The sequence below is a fragment of the Oratosquilla oratoria genome, chromosome 39 (assembly GCF_046742065.1).
Source record: "Oratosquilla oratoria isolate Oo_2021 chromosome 39, ASM4674206v1, whole genome shotgun sequence".
NCBI classification, from domain to species: domain Eukaryota; kingdom Metazoa; phylum Arthropoda; class Malacostraca; order Stomatopoda; family Squillidae; genus Oratosquilla; species Oratosquilla oratoria.
In genome coordinates this window covers 33,887,892-33,901,324 of record NC_134815.1, presented here as the reverse complement: position 1 = coordinate 33,901,324, position 13,433 = coordinate 33,887,892, and the positions used below count along the sequence as shown (strand labels likewise).

Here is a 13,433-nt window from a genome sequence, read left to right as displayed (position 1 = left end):
ACATATGGGCCTGGTAGTGACAATAGTGTAGAGGAAAGGGAGGCTTTTTAGATAGATTTAAATAAATGCTTAGAGAGTTTTGAGAGGAATGTCAATGTGGTTTTGGGAGATTTCAAAGCTAGAGTAGGGGATGAACCAATAGACAGAGTGGTTGGAGAGTTTGGAGTACCAGGTAAAATCATACTGTAGTGTTAATGGTGGAGATGCGTTTAGAGAGTTGATGATAGCTAACAGAGTGTTTAGGAAAAGGGGCAAGCATGAGTACACATGGGAGAGGATGGTGGATGGAAGCATGGTTGATAAGGCATTAATGGACTATGTGGTAGTATCCAGGAAAAGAGTAGGAAGAGTTTTGGATGTCTATGTTCTTAGGGGAGAGAATGGAGGAATATCAGATAATTTTTTGGTGGAAGGTAAGTTGAGAGTGGAGGATAGATGGTGAAAGAGGAAAAGAGCAGAAGATAGAGGTGTTTAGAGTAAATTGTTTAAATGAGAAGGAAAAGGAACATGAGTACCAAGAGAAGCTGAGAGAAGTGTGGGAGGTGGTGAAGGAGTGGAGGAGAGAAAAGGGGGTGTTTCAAGGAGGGAGTGATAAGGTGTGCAAAGATGGTATGTGGAACAAATAGTATGGGAGGGAATAGAAGGAAGGGTAGTGAGTGGTGGGATGATGAAATGAAGAAGGTAGTAGAGGAGAAGTGAGCCTTTAGGGACTGGTTGCAAAGTAGGACAAGAGAAACATATGAGAGGTACAAAGAAAAAAGAAGAGAATCAAAACAAAAGATAAAGGAGGAAAAAATGAGAGCAGAAGTAAAATGGGAGAGGAGTATGACAGAATTTTTTCTAAAGTAATAAAAAGATGTTTTGGAAGGAAGTTAAGAGAGGAAGGGGAGTTGAGTCAAGTACAGAAGGAAAGGTAAAAGGTGCAGATGGACAGGTGATAATAAAATAGGATGCGGTAAGGGGAAGGTGAGTAGAGTATTTTAGAGAGCTGTTAAATGTGGAGAAGGATAGGGAGGGATTGGTGGTAGCAGTGGGAGATGCTAGGAAAATGACAGTGATGGGAGATGAAAATGGAGAAGAAATAAGAAAAGATTAGATGCAAATAGTTTTGAAAATTATGAAAGCAGATAAGGCACCTGGGTTATGTGGGTGTCATGCAGTGTTTGAAGAAGGGAGGTATAGTAATAGTGGAGTGGCTTGTAAGGTTTAATGTGTGTCTAAGGAAAGATAGAATGCCTGTATAGTTCCACTTTACAAGAGAAAAGGGGACAAATGTGAGTGTAGTAGTTTCAAAGGGCTCATTTCGTTGAGTGAAGTTGGGAAGCCATATGGGAGGGTTTTAGTTGAGAGGATTAGGAGAGGAACAGAGGAAGTAACTGGTGAGAAACAGTGTGGGTTTACAAAAGGTAGGGTTTGCATGGATTGGATTTTTGTGATAAGGCAGATACATGAGAAAGCTTTAACAAAAGGTAAGGATATTTTTAGGGCCTATATATGGATTTGGAAAAGCCTTATGACAGGATATACAGAGACAATCTTGGAGGTTTTGCAGATAGATGGGATTGGGGGGGGAAGTTGTTATGGGCAGTCAAGAGCTTTTACGGGAGTAATAGAACCTGTGTTAGAATTGGAAATGGAGAGAGTGAGTGCTTTGAGGTAAAGATGGGACTGTGACTGGGGTGTGCCATATTGCCATGACTGTTCAATGTGTATCTGGATAGGGTGGTGTAGGAGGTAAAGGCAAGGGTAATAGGCAGGGGACTGGAGATGGTTAAAGAAAATGGAGAAAAATTGAAGGTAAGCCAGTTGTTTGCTGATGACACTGTGCTTTTGGCAGGGTTAGAGGAGTGGTTAAGGGAGTTAGTGATGGAATTTGGGAGGGTATATGATAGGAAAAAGTTGAAGGCAAATGTGGGTAAAAGTAAGGTGATGAGATGTACAAGGGGAGAGAATGACAGTGAGTTGGTGAGAGGCTGGAGGAAGTGGATAATTTTAGGTATTTGGGGTTGCATGTGGCAGGAAAGGGAGGAGTGGAGGTGGAGGTAAATTGTAGACTGAGAGAAGCAAGTAAATGCCTTGGGGGATTAAAAAGTGTCATGAGAAATAGGCATTTGGGAATGGATACAAAGAGGGGACCATATGAAGGGTTGTGTTGAGGGCACTGTATGGGCAGAAATGGTATTTAAGAGAGGCAGAAAGGAAAAGTTTGAATGTGTTTGAGATGAAATGTTTTGAGAAGTATGGTAGGGGTTACAAGGTTGGATAGAGTGAGAAATGAGGTAGTGAAGAGAGCCAGAGTGGAAAAGGACATGGTTGATAGGGCTGATGAAAGCGTATTGGGATGGTTTGGACACATGGAAAGAATGAGTGAAGAAAAATTAGTAAAAGAGTTGTGGAAGGCAGAGGTGGATGGAGTGAACTTGAGGGGACGACCAAAGATGAGATGGATGGATGGGGTGAAAGGGGCATTGAGCAAGAGGGGCATATCTGTTGAGCAAGGAAGGGAGAAGGTAGGAGATAGGGGTGGGTGGAGAATGGCTGTGTATAGATGATACTGTGATGTAAGGAAGGGAGGGAGTGGGATAGGGAGTGGTTATCTATGAATGATATTCTGACGCCGCCTGAAGGGATTTCTCTACGTCTTCTCTTTTTCTGCATGAGGTAGGAGATAGGGGTGAGTGGAGAATGGCTGTGTATAAATGATACTGTGATGCAAGGAAAGGAAGAAGTAGGGTGGGGAGTGGCTATTTTTGAATGATATTCTGATGCAGCCTGAAGGGATTTCTCTACGACTTCTCTTTTTCTGCATGAGGGAACAAAGGGGGGGGGGTTCACTGATTAAGTGAAGTGGCCTTGCTGTGGATGTGCTATGTCTTGCTACACTGCTTCTGACCCAGGGCAGTGGGTAGGATACAAGGATGACCCATCATCCATGAGGAGCTAAGATGAGAGGGAGGAAAGGGTGATGGATGGGAGTGGGTACTTGCCTTTTGATCTGACTACTTCCCATGTTAGAGGGAAACCCCTTTGTATATAGATAGAATTTATGCTTTTAAGTTTAAATGGTCTACCAACAACTTGCCTATCACGGGACTGCTCGGACAGACAGTATAGGGAACGACAACAACAACAACAACTTGCCTATCATGTTTCAGGTAGATTAGATCAATCAGTCAATCCAGTGACTCTGATCTCATACACAAGACCCACATGTGTATGATATCAAGCAATAATCCCAAGGTTTGTCCACAGACCTCCTAAACAAGAAATATAGTGCTAATGTCTGTGTTATGTATATACTGGACAGTGTAAGATCACATGTTTGCATTTGCGGTGTTTGCATTTAGGGCATTTAGTGTCTGGAGATAGGCAAAGTCTGTAGTGATATTTCTTCACTGCTGGACGGCGACCTGAATGGAGGTGAACCAAGGTGATTTTTGTGTCTTGACTAGATCAAATAAAATATTAGGCATTTTGGATGAAATTGTATTAAAATAGACTGGATAAAACATCAGGCAGAATGAATCAAATCTAATATCAAGTAGACTGGATCAAATAAAATCTCAGAAAGATCATACCAATTCAAGTATCAGACTCATTGGATAAATTAAAATTATCAGGCACATTGGATGAAATAAAATTGTGGGCATATTGAATAAAATAAAATATCAAGAAGATTGGATGAAATAGAATATTGGGTAGATTGGATAAATTTAAGTACCTAGCAAGGAAACTGGATCAACACTTGCTGATTTCTGCAGTCACTACAAGTTTCATCTTAAATTTTTCATTTCTGTTTAGCATTCTCCTTTGCATTTGGAAAGTCTTGGAAAGTTTGGAGCAGGAGCTACAGGTCTCCAACATACAAAAATAATGGTAATGGGTTGAATGACTGATTACAAGATTTATATTTTAATAAGGAAATAAAAAAATGAACAGTGTCTCTTAATAATATAAGCAATAGGGATAAATCAGCTTTGGTTGTCAGGCCCTGCTATGGAGGAGCTGTACCTTACTGCATTGTATTTGACCTAGGCTGGATGACCTTTTATCCTTGAGGCACTTAGGCAGGAACAGTGGATGAGTGAGTCTTGGGCATATGTTTTGATATGACCATCTCTCTTATTAATGAGGCAAAGGCCATTGATACATATTTCATAATTTAATCTTTGAAAATATTTACCTCTTGAGATGTGCAAGAAAGGACACAGGTGGAGAGCCTTCCTTTTCACTTGATTACTATTAAGTTAATACTAGCTGGGATGGGAGTAGGGGAGGGAAGGGGTGAATGGCATAATATAATCAAAGGAAAGTGTGATACCGAGATGAGAAGGGTGATGTGAGTGGGACTCCAGGAATAAGTGTCTGCTCTGATTTTGCCACCCTTTTTACAGGGGAGACTGAGGTTACCATATACATTTATGTCAGAATGGAGAAGCTGTATGAAACTAACAAAGAGGGGATAGCTCTATGGAAGGTAAACAAAATGTGGGAAATGGATCTTGGATACATTGAAAAGGACTAGTATGTTGGTGTTCTATTCATATAATTAAATGGTTTGAAGATGTATCCTGTAACTATCCTGTGTGTAGCTTGGAATTCAGCAAGAGCTTTACAGCATTTTGCCCCCATCTAATCAGTTCATCCTTATAAGTTTTGGAAGATACAAGGTATTCATGTATACATATGCAATATTACGGAAATTTCTGTAACAAAAATATTAATAAGAGAGCCTTGCATGAGGCAGCATTGAGATTTCAAGAAAAACTATTCATTTCTTCAAATCTCAAAACTGTTTTTTTCCACAACACCAAATGCAGCAAAAAGTCATGAAATATCTAACATACTATACTGAATATTCTATTTATCCTACCACCTGCAGCTGCAGCATCGGATCTAGACGATGCACCTGGAGCTGAAAAGCTGGAAAGGCCTCCCATTCCGCTGAAGTCTGGGAAGCCCGCGACTGTTGTGTTGCTTCCAGCTCCCATGCAGTTCAAGAGAGGTTTGATGGGGTTATCAGGCTCTGGTTCTTTCAGTATATTCACTGTACTTCTACAGGTGGCAAAACAATGAAAAACAAATCAGATATGATGTTGGTGACTGTGAATTTAATTTGATTCATGTGCTTCTGTAGGTGACCATGGAAATATAATATATAACACATGGATGATTATTACCCGAAGTTATAGATATTGGAGAATAAAAGATATATTTTTCACCTAAATCATTCAGTATGGCATCTTAAAGAATCATACTATCAAACTGGTGAATTACATTTACTCATACTTTTTTTTTTATTTCTACAGGACACCAATACATTTCATTTCACATCTGAAATTAAATACAGTGAAAAAAGTACAAAGACAATAAAATTGCTGAATTGTACATACAATTCCACTTGTCCGATTTCTATGCCCCACTCAAGCACTCGCAAATTGAGCTGCTTTTGAATTTCTGCTGCTAACATGGGTCTGTCTCTCTCAGTTTCTCTGAAAACATATGAATAATAAACTTCAGTGTGCTGTGCACATATGGAGATTTGTATTTGTTTTTTATTGGAAAACTTCTTATCCTTTTGGTACTATGGAACACCACAATGAAGAAGATGAGGAACATATGCCTAAATTCAGGTTCATACTGAGCCTTGTGCAGTGCTGGATGAGGCAGTTGGTAGCACTGAGTGCAGCACCCAGTGTCCATACTGTCAGCGTGGACCTGGAGGAGGTCCACACTGACAATGTGACAATGTTGATAGACAGTGTGGACACCACTTGGCGGTGCACTCAATACTGCTAACTGCCTCATGCAGCACTGCACAAGGTTTTGTGTGGACCTAGCCTAATACTTACCTTACTGTGTGTTTAGTGAGAACATTAAGGAGAACAGTTTTGCCAAAGGAACGAAGGCCTTGCTGGGGTGAAGACACACTGGTTGTGAGTTGCTGAATATCACTCACTCTATATTTCACCTCACAACCCATTTCAATGATGCCATTATCTGCTGTAATGAGCTGAAGTACGAAAATACAATCAGAAGTTATTCACATTCAGAATTCTTCCAATCTTCCTTTTGGGCACTACTACATAAACCATTAATACTCTCTTGACTAGCCTTCCACTAACCACCCTGGCCTGTGTATATTCATGGACCAACAAAGGAAGGATGGTAGTCCCATGGAATAAAGCAAGACAGAGGTGGGAAATGGAAAAGGAGAAGATGGAGGAGGGTATGAAGACAACTATGATTACTGTCATATCACTTGTAGAAACTCTTCTTATATCTGCCCCTATGTACTATAATAGACTTCAGAATATTTGTAGTATCATTATAAAGCATCAACATATACAGTACTGGTTTTTCCACAAATCAGACAGTCCCATTAACATGAAGGAATGATTCATAGATTTTGTTCAGGCTAATATAAGATTTTATATGCAATTTTATATATCATGTAATAATATATATCATATTTCATATACCACTGGGAAGGGAGATATGAGTCTTTGTAAGTGCATATAGACCTGGCAGTGAGAAGAGTGTAGAGGAAAGGGAGGCTTTTTGGATAGATTTAAATGAGTGTTTAGAGATTTTTGGCAGGAATGTCAATATAATGGTATTGGGAGATCTCAATGCTAGAGTAGGGGATGAACCAATAGATGGAGAGGTTGGAAAATTTGGAGTGCCAGTTAATATCATAGTGGAGAGTTAATAGTGGAAATTTGTTTAGAGAGTTGATGCTAACACAATGTTTAGGAAAAAGTCATGGGAGAGGGTGGTGGATGGAACGGTGGTTGATAAAGCATTAATGGACTATGTAGTGGTATCCAGGGAAAGAATAGGAAGAATTCAGGATGACTTTGTTCTCAGGGGAGTGGGGCAATACAGTTATGGTATTTGGTAATTACTACCCTTGATTCTATTTACGGTAAGAAAAATTCACTGATATGGTATCTGCTAGATATTTTGAAGAGGAAAGAGCAGGGAGAAGGTACATCTGCCATATCCTATTATTACATGTTATAATGGGTTCGGTATATGGTAATTTAAATTTGTGGTAAGGTTTTCATGAATGCATATGTACTGTATAGCGAGGACTTACTGTATTAGATAATTTTTTGATGGAAGGTAAGTTGAGAGTGGAGGATAGGTGGAGAAAGAGGAAAAGGGCAGAAGGTAGGGAGGTGCTTAAAGTAAACTGTCTAAATGAGAAGGAAAAGGAGCAGAAGTGCAAGGAGAAGCTGAGAGAAGTGTGGGAGGTGGTGAGGGATAGAGTAGAGGAAGGAGTGGGGGGTGAATGTAAGTGTTTCAAGGAGGAAGTGACAAGGTGTGCAAAGATGGTATGTGGAACAAGGAGGATAGGAAGGAATAGAAGGAAGGTGGTGAAGAAGGTAGTAGAAGAGAAGTGAGCATTCAGGGACTGGTTGCAAACTAGGACAAAAGAAACATGTGAAAGGTACAAAGAAAAAGAGGAGAAGCAAAACGTAAAATAAAGGAAACAAAAAGGAGAGCAGATAAATGAGTGAGGAGTATGACAGAATTTTTTTAAAGTAATAAAGATGTTTTGGAAGGAAGTTAAGATAAGAATACAGAGGGATAGGGTTACAGAGATAACCTGTCATCCATGAAGAGCTAAGATAAGAGGGAGAACAGGGTGGTGGATGGGAGTGGAATGGGTGGGGAGTGGGTATATGCCTTTTGATTTGGCTACTTCCCTTGTAAAGGGGAAAAAGCCCTTGGCATATTGATCAATATATCATAGGGCCAGATCCTCCCAAAGAATGAAAAGATCATGTTTGGTTTGAAGTTTGCTTCTTGGCTGAATAGTTATTGCATAAACTTTAACAAATCTATGAATTATGTCTTAAGATGGGTGTGGGACAGGTGTATACTTTGGCGCAACACCCACCCACCCCTTATAAAGGAGGAAAAGGCTAATTTCTGTTGTATCATAGAAATGAACAGAATACACAAGTGGTAATCTTCATACAAAACAGTAAGAGTTGATATCAAACCTGTTGTGGTGGAACTGAGAAGGCTTTTGTGCGCATGTCCACTCGGGTGTAACGGTCTAACCACGGAATGACAAAAACTGTGCCAGGACCTTTGACTCCCCGCAACCTGCCAAGCCGGAAGATGATCAGCCGTTCCCACTGATCAAGCTTCTTGATGCAGAACCATAATGTGATGGGGAAGGTAAGGCAAATGAAGGCATAGCTGATGCCGGTCACTACACTGGAGATGCAGCCCATCACATTCATTCCCTCCGATTTCTTTTTCTTCTTGTCTGTGGCAAATATGATAAATCATGTTGTCTACATACATAGTCTTGGGGAAAAAAGTAACACATTAAGGCGTTAAATGATTAAACAAATTCCAACGTTACCATGTTTTTGCTCATACATAAGCATCTTTACTTGTATACAAGCAATACCATCTTTCATGTACTATAAGCACACAAAACTGTTTTCTCTAAACTATATTCCAATAGAAATTCATTACATTAGTCTAAATAAGCAATTTTGTCCTCTCCCTTCCTTGTTTGACAGACACTCCTCTTGCATCCAATGCTCCCTCTTCACTCTGTCCATCCCTCTCAATTTTTGTCTCCTCCTCAAGCCCCCTCCATCCGCCTTTGGTTTTCACACTATTTTTGCTAGCCTTTCCTAACTCCTCCTTTCCATAAGTTAACACCATCCCAGCACTCATTGATTCACCCCATTTGCCATCTTTATTTCACCTCAACTCTCTGTGTCACTTCCACATCTCTCACTTTATCTATCCTCATATTTTTTAATTACCTCATTTAAAAAATGTTGGGGCTCTTCTTTTCTTCCACCTTCAAATTTTTAGTCTCTGTTCTATACATTGCTGTGGGCATAATCACTCCCTCATACAGTCTTCTCTTGTGTTCATCCCTAGATACTTAGTTCTCAAAATATTTTTCTTCTCCTCTCCTAGACATTTACTTGCTTCCTTTTACGATTCACCTCTACCTCTGCTCCTCCATTTTGCCTTAGGTAAAAACTGAAAAATCTCAAAAGCCATTGCACTATAACTACTCCATTCATAAGACATTCCATATGACAACCATCTACCTCTGTGCCTTAGGTTTTTATTTCTTTGAATCTCCTCTTTTCTTACAGGCCTATCATTCTCCTCTATCATCAGTCATTTTCCTGGCACCCTCTGCCACTACCACAATTCTCTCTATCTTACCCTACATTCAACAAATTCCTGAAATACTCTAACCATCTTCCCCATACTTTTTCACTTCCATTAACATCTGTCCATCAGCACCCTTCATCTTCTCTACCTGACTCATCCCTCATATTCTTTTCACTTTTCCAAAACATGTTCTAATTCTTTTCAAAATTCTCCATCAAAAACTTATTCCCACTTACACCTGCTTTCCTCTTAGCCAACCTCATCTTGTATTCTGCTTCCATTCTTGTTCTTCTATACTTCATAAATATGCTTCCTTAGTTTTACTTTGCAATCAATCTTCATATGCTCTTTCCTTTTCTGTCACTTTTTTTTGGTAATAAGTACCTTATTATGATATTTACAAATAAACATGTATCTAACATATAGATACAGTCCACAAGTCTTTGCAAAAAGTAGCTTGACTGGTTTAATGTCATGAACTTCCTCTCGGATGGTGCCTCCTTACAGATGACTTTATGAAACAGGGAAGATGAGCTTACAAATTGACAACCCACTACATGATAAAAATTTATTGGCATTCAAGACTGCATATATAACACAAGAATATTACTGACTATAATCACTGAAGGGATAAAGATTGAACAAGGGATGGAGGATAAATGCTCTTCTTCAGGATAAAATACTTGATACTTTACAGAACCTGCTGATATGTATAACTGATGTAAAGTGACTGCATTGATCATGCTAACTAATAATACTAATGGGAGTGACTTCAAAGCTATTGAAGCTTTTGAGTGACTACAAAATATTATGTGCAAAGCTTCTAAAAAGTTACAGCATATAATTACCATGCAGTATGGTTTTACATTCTGTTGTTTTTTCTTTGCATACAAGTGAAAATGCATGTAAGTTAATATCAAACAGTTTGCATGAACATTATCAAAAATGTTGTGCTGTTGCACATACATAATCCTTGATTGCATAATGTACCGGTAATATGCGGGCTTAAGGCTGTTGGAACCACTGAATTTTCTAGACTACTCAATGAACATATTTTTTATATTCATGTTTTAACAACACATGACAGATGATGTGCATGAATAAGATATTTTGCTCTAGAACCACATAAAAAAGATCAATGTTATAAACTGGCCAATGATTTATCTAGCTGTATTTACCTAATTCTTGTATACAATCAAACTTAGCTTTAAATTTATCTATACTTTCAGATTAGACTATCTTCTTTTAGGATATTTCATGAATGTTGCACACTAGAAAAACAGCGGCAAGAAAGATGTACATGTACTACAGCAATATGTATGACACAAGCATGGATTTATAACTTTTTCAATTTAAGCAATGCTCCTGAGCTTAGGAACCAATGACGGATACCTGCCAGTGGCAATCCTACAAGATGAATGTCAGAGAAATTCATCTCCCTGCCATCCATCTTTAAAACCCAGCATCCTACAGATCTATGCCTCCTTTCTAGGATATTAAACTGATGGAAAGAGTGATCTTAGAAAGAATCAAAACATGCATACCTTACCAAATCATTATAGATTCAAAGAGAACCACACCAGCAACACTTTACAAAACTAACCCAAAAAGTATTGGAATGCTTCAACAGCAAAGTGTTACTTGACAGAACAGTAATGGTGGCAATACAAGCAAGTCTTCTGATATAGTCCCTAGACATCCTACCAAGCTTAAAGAATTATACAAACAGTAATGGCAAAACTAGCTCGACAAATCTCCTAGCCAGCACAGAATATAGACTTTCTCAGAACATCTATCTATTGGGGAGTAAAGGATTGTACAACAGTGTTCCCCAAGGAGTATTACTATCACCAATGCTATTTACCCTATTCACACATGAACCCCCTACACCAAACCTAAAGCACAACATCAAAGCTCATGCACATGCAGATAACTGTGCCATGGCTGATGTAAAACAGGATGTCTGCATCTCTTCTAAGTCCTCAGTGACACTACTCACTCCTAATTACCACAGACCCATGGAGCATCCAATAATTAGACTAAATAGTTTATCTTCCCCCACTGGACAAAATCCCAAAATTACTGGGCCTCACAGTTGAAATAAATGGAGCATAGTCATCACTGATAAACAGTTATAATATGATCTCTTCTGGTTGGCATAAGTATTTCATAGTCCTGATGAAGGGCTCAAGGGAAACTGAAAACACATACACCTCAAGTGTTCCCCAGTCGCCTCATTCTGCCAATTTTATCTGCCTTTTATGATATACACAGGAATACTACAGTAACATCTCAGGAGCATGAGAAAAGAGGTAGTGGAGTCTTAGGAGTGGTCGAGGAGAAATTTAAGGAAAACAGCAGGTCAATCAATCAATCCATTGCCTCTGGTCTCTTTTGCAGAAGACCCACAGCCTTCAGGTAACGAACAACAGTCTTCTCAAGCAGTCACGACCCCAAGAACAGTAATATGAGGGATAAGATTAGAGTGGTGCAGGTTCTTTACAAGTGGAGATTGGTCTCTCAATATGAAAAAATGTTGAGTGACTGTCCTGTCAATACCATTACGGTCTCCTAAAGTAGACACTACATATGACTGTGCTACTAATACCCCAGATAAGGCTTGTGTAAAAACTATATTAATTGTTGCCTCAAGTTTCAATGACCACCATTAGCAGGTACCCGTTCAACTAAAAATCCAAAGTTAATAGATTGCTTGCAAGATGTGCATGAAGGCCTTTATGTAACTAATAATATTCCCTTCCAGTACTTCATTGGTTGCTAGTTCCTGCTAGTAGAAAAAATTTCAAATATGAATTTTAAATTGTTTTATATTTAGAGAGCATATAAAAAATAATCTGCAAGAACATTCTTAAAACCCTAGTGCTGTTGTAATAATTTTGAATACAAATTAAGCCAGAACAGTTAGGCAGACATTGTTCAAGCAAACTCGTGATCAAATAAAACTTGTGAAAGAAATATCTGTGGTTCAAATGAAAGACTTTTAGCATACAGTACATGAAGACATAGCACAGATGTTGTTATTTCAAATAAAAACAAAACAACAACAACGAAAAACAGAATGTAAAAGCTGCGTGTATTTGTGGAAAGTTTGACTAGGGCTGCCAGAGATAACACAATTCTGAATAGTAATGGGACAGAAGACAAGTCCATATACATACAAACGATGTACAACAATAAGAACCACTACAAGTACAAACCCTTATCCCCAATAGTGAGGGAAACAGAGTGAGCCTTGTGACCATAGCCATAGTCAAACGCAGATTGGTACTGACTGGAGTTGTTTTTGTAGTCAAATGCTGACTTGTAGTTAAATGCAGAAGAATAATCAAAGGCAGATGTTGGTTTAGATGCTTCACCTGCATCTTTGGGATCCTCCGTTGGCACCAGGCTGTATTTTGCATATGAAACCATCCTGAAAATTAAGAACTCTTCATTAATTTTTCATACAGTTGAGACACAAGCAAGGGGAATGCAATCATGAAGTTTAAGAATTTATTACATATTTGCTTTATACAGTGGAGAATGATTGTGCATAAATGATGCTGTGATGCATGGAAGGGAGTGGGTGGGGAATGGGGGTTGGGGAATGATAATGTGTGATTTTGATGCAGCCCAAAGGTATTTCTCCTAGTCCTCTATTTTTCTGCTTGAGGGGATGGAGAGGGGGGTCATCAATTGAATGAAGTGGCATGGCTGCATTGCTTCTGACCCAGGGCAGTGGGCAAGATGCTGGGATGACCCATCATCCAGGAGCAGCCAAGAAAAGAAGAAAGGAGGGAAGGAGGGGTGGGAGTGGAGTGGGTGGGGATGAAATGAGTGGGAAAGAAATTATGACTTTTGACTTTGGCTGCCTTCCCTGTAAGGGGGAAAAAAGTCTTTGGTATATGTATGTAAGTATCTACCTAGTCGTATTATATGGGAAAGGGAGCTATGCTCATAGTGACCCATCTTTGTATCTCGCAACATCTAGTTTGTTCTTAAATTTGTGTATGGTATTTGCACACACTGTTGTTTCATCCAATTTGTTCCAGACATCCATCACTCTGTGTGGAAATCTGTTTGTTTTTTTAGATCTCTTCTATAACTGTCCTTTTTGAGTTTCTTTTCATGTCCCCTTGTTTTTCTTCTATCCAAATTTAATAAGTCTTCTCTATCAAGGACTTCTATGCCATTCATAATTCTGTATGCATGCATTTACCTAGCTGTATTATATGGAAAGGGAAGCTATGCTTGTAGTGACTAGT

The 13,433-nt window shown here is 39.1% G+C and overlaps 1 protein-coding gene across 10 annotated transcripts in view; it reads right to left on the bottom strand.

Annotated features, from left to right (window-relative positions):
* Positions 1–13,433, bottom strand: part of LOC143020349 (stomatin-like protein 1) — a 45,376-nt gene that overhangs the window by 22,996 nt on the left and 8,947 nt on the right. For 5 of the 10 annotated variants that reach the window (XM_076176691.1, XM_076176697.1, XM_076176699.1 and 2 more), the window contains exons 2-6: positions 12,387–12,601; positions 8,016–8,287; positions 5,853–6,013; positions 5,394–5,492; positions 4,874–5,055 (exon numbers count right to left, since the gene is read on the bottom strand). In XM_076176691.1, the coding sequence (XP_076032806.1) occupies positions 4,874–5,055; positions 5,394–5,492; positions 5,853–6,013; positions 8,016–8,287; positions 12,387–12,600 (928 nt within the window). In that variant the 5' untranslated portion in view covers position 12,601. The remainder of the gene's footprint in view (positions 1–4,873; positions 5,056–5,393; positions 5,493–5,852; positions 6,014–8,015; positions 8,288–12,386; positions 12,602–13,433) is intronic. The other 5 variants (XM_076176694.1, XM_076176698.1, XM_076176700.1 and 2 more) reach the window with 3 other exon arrangements.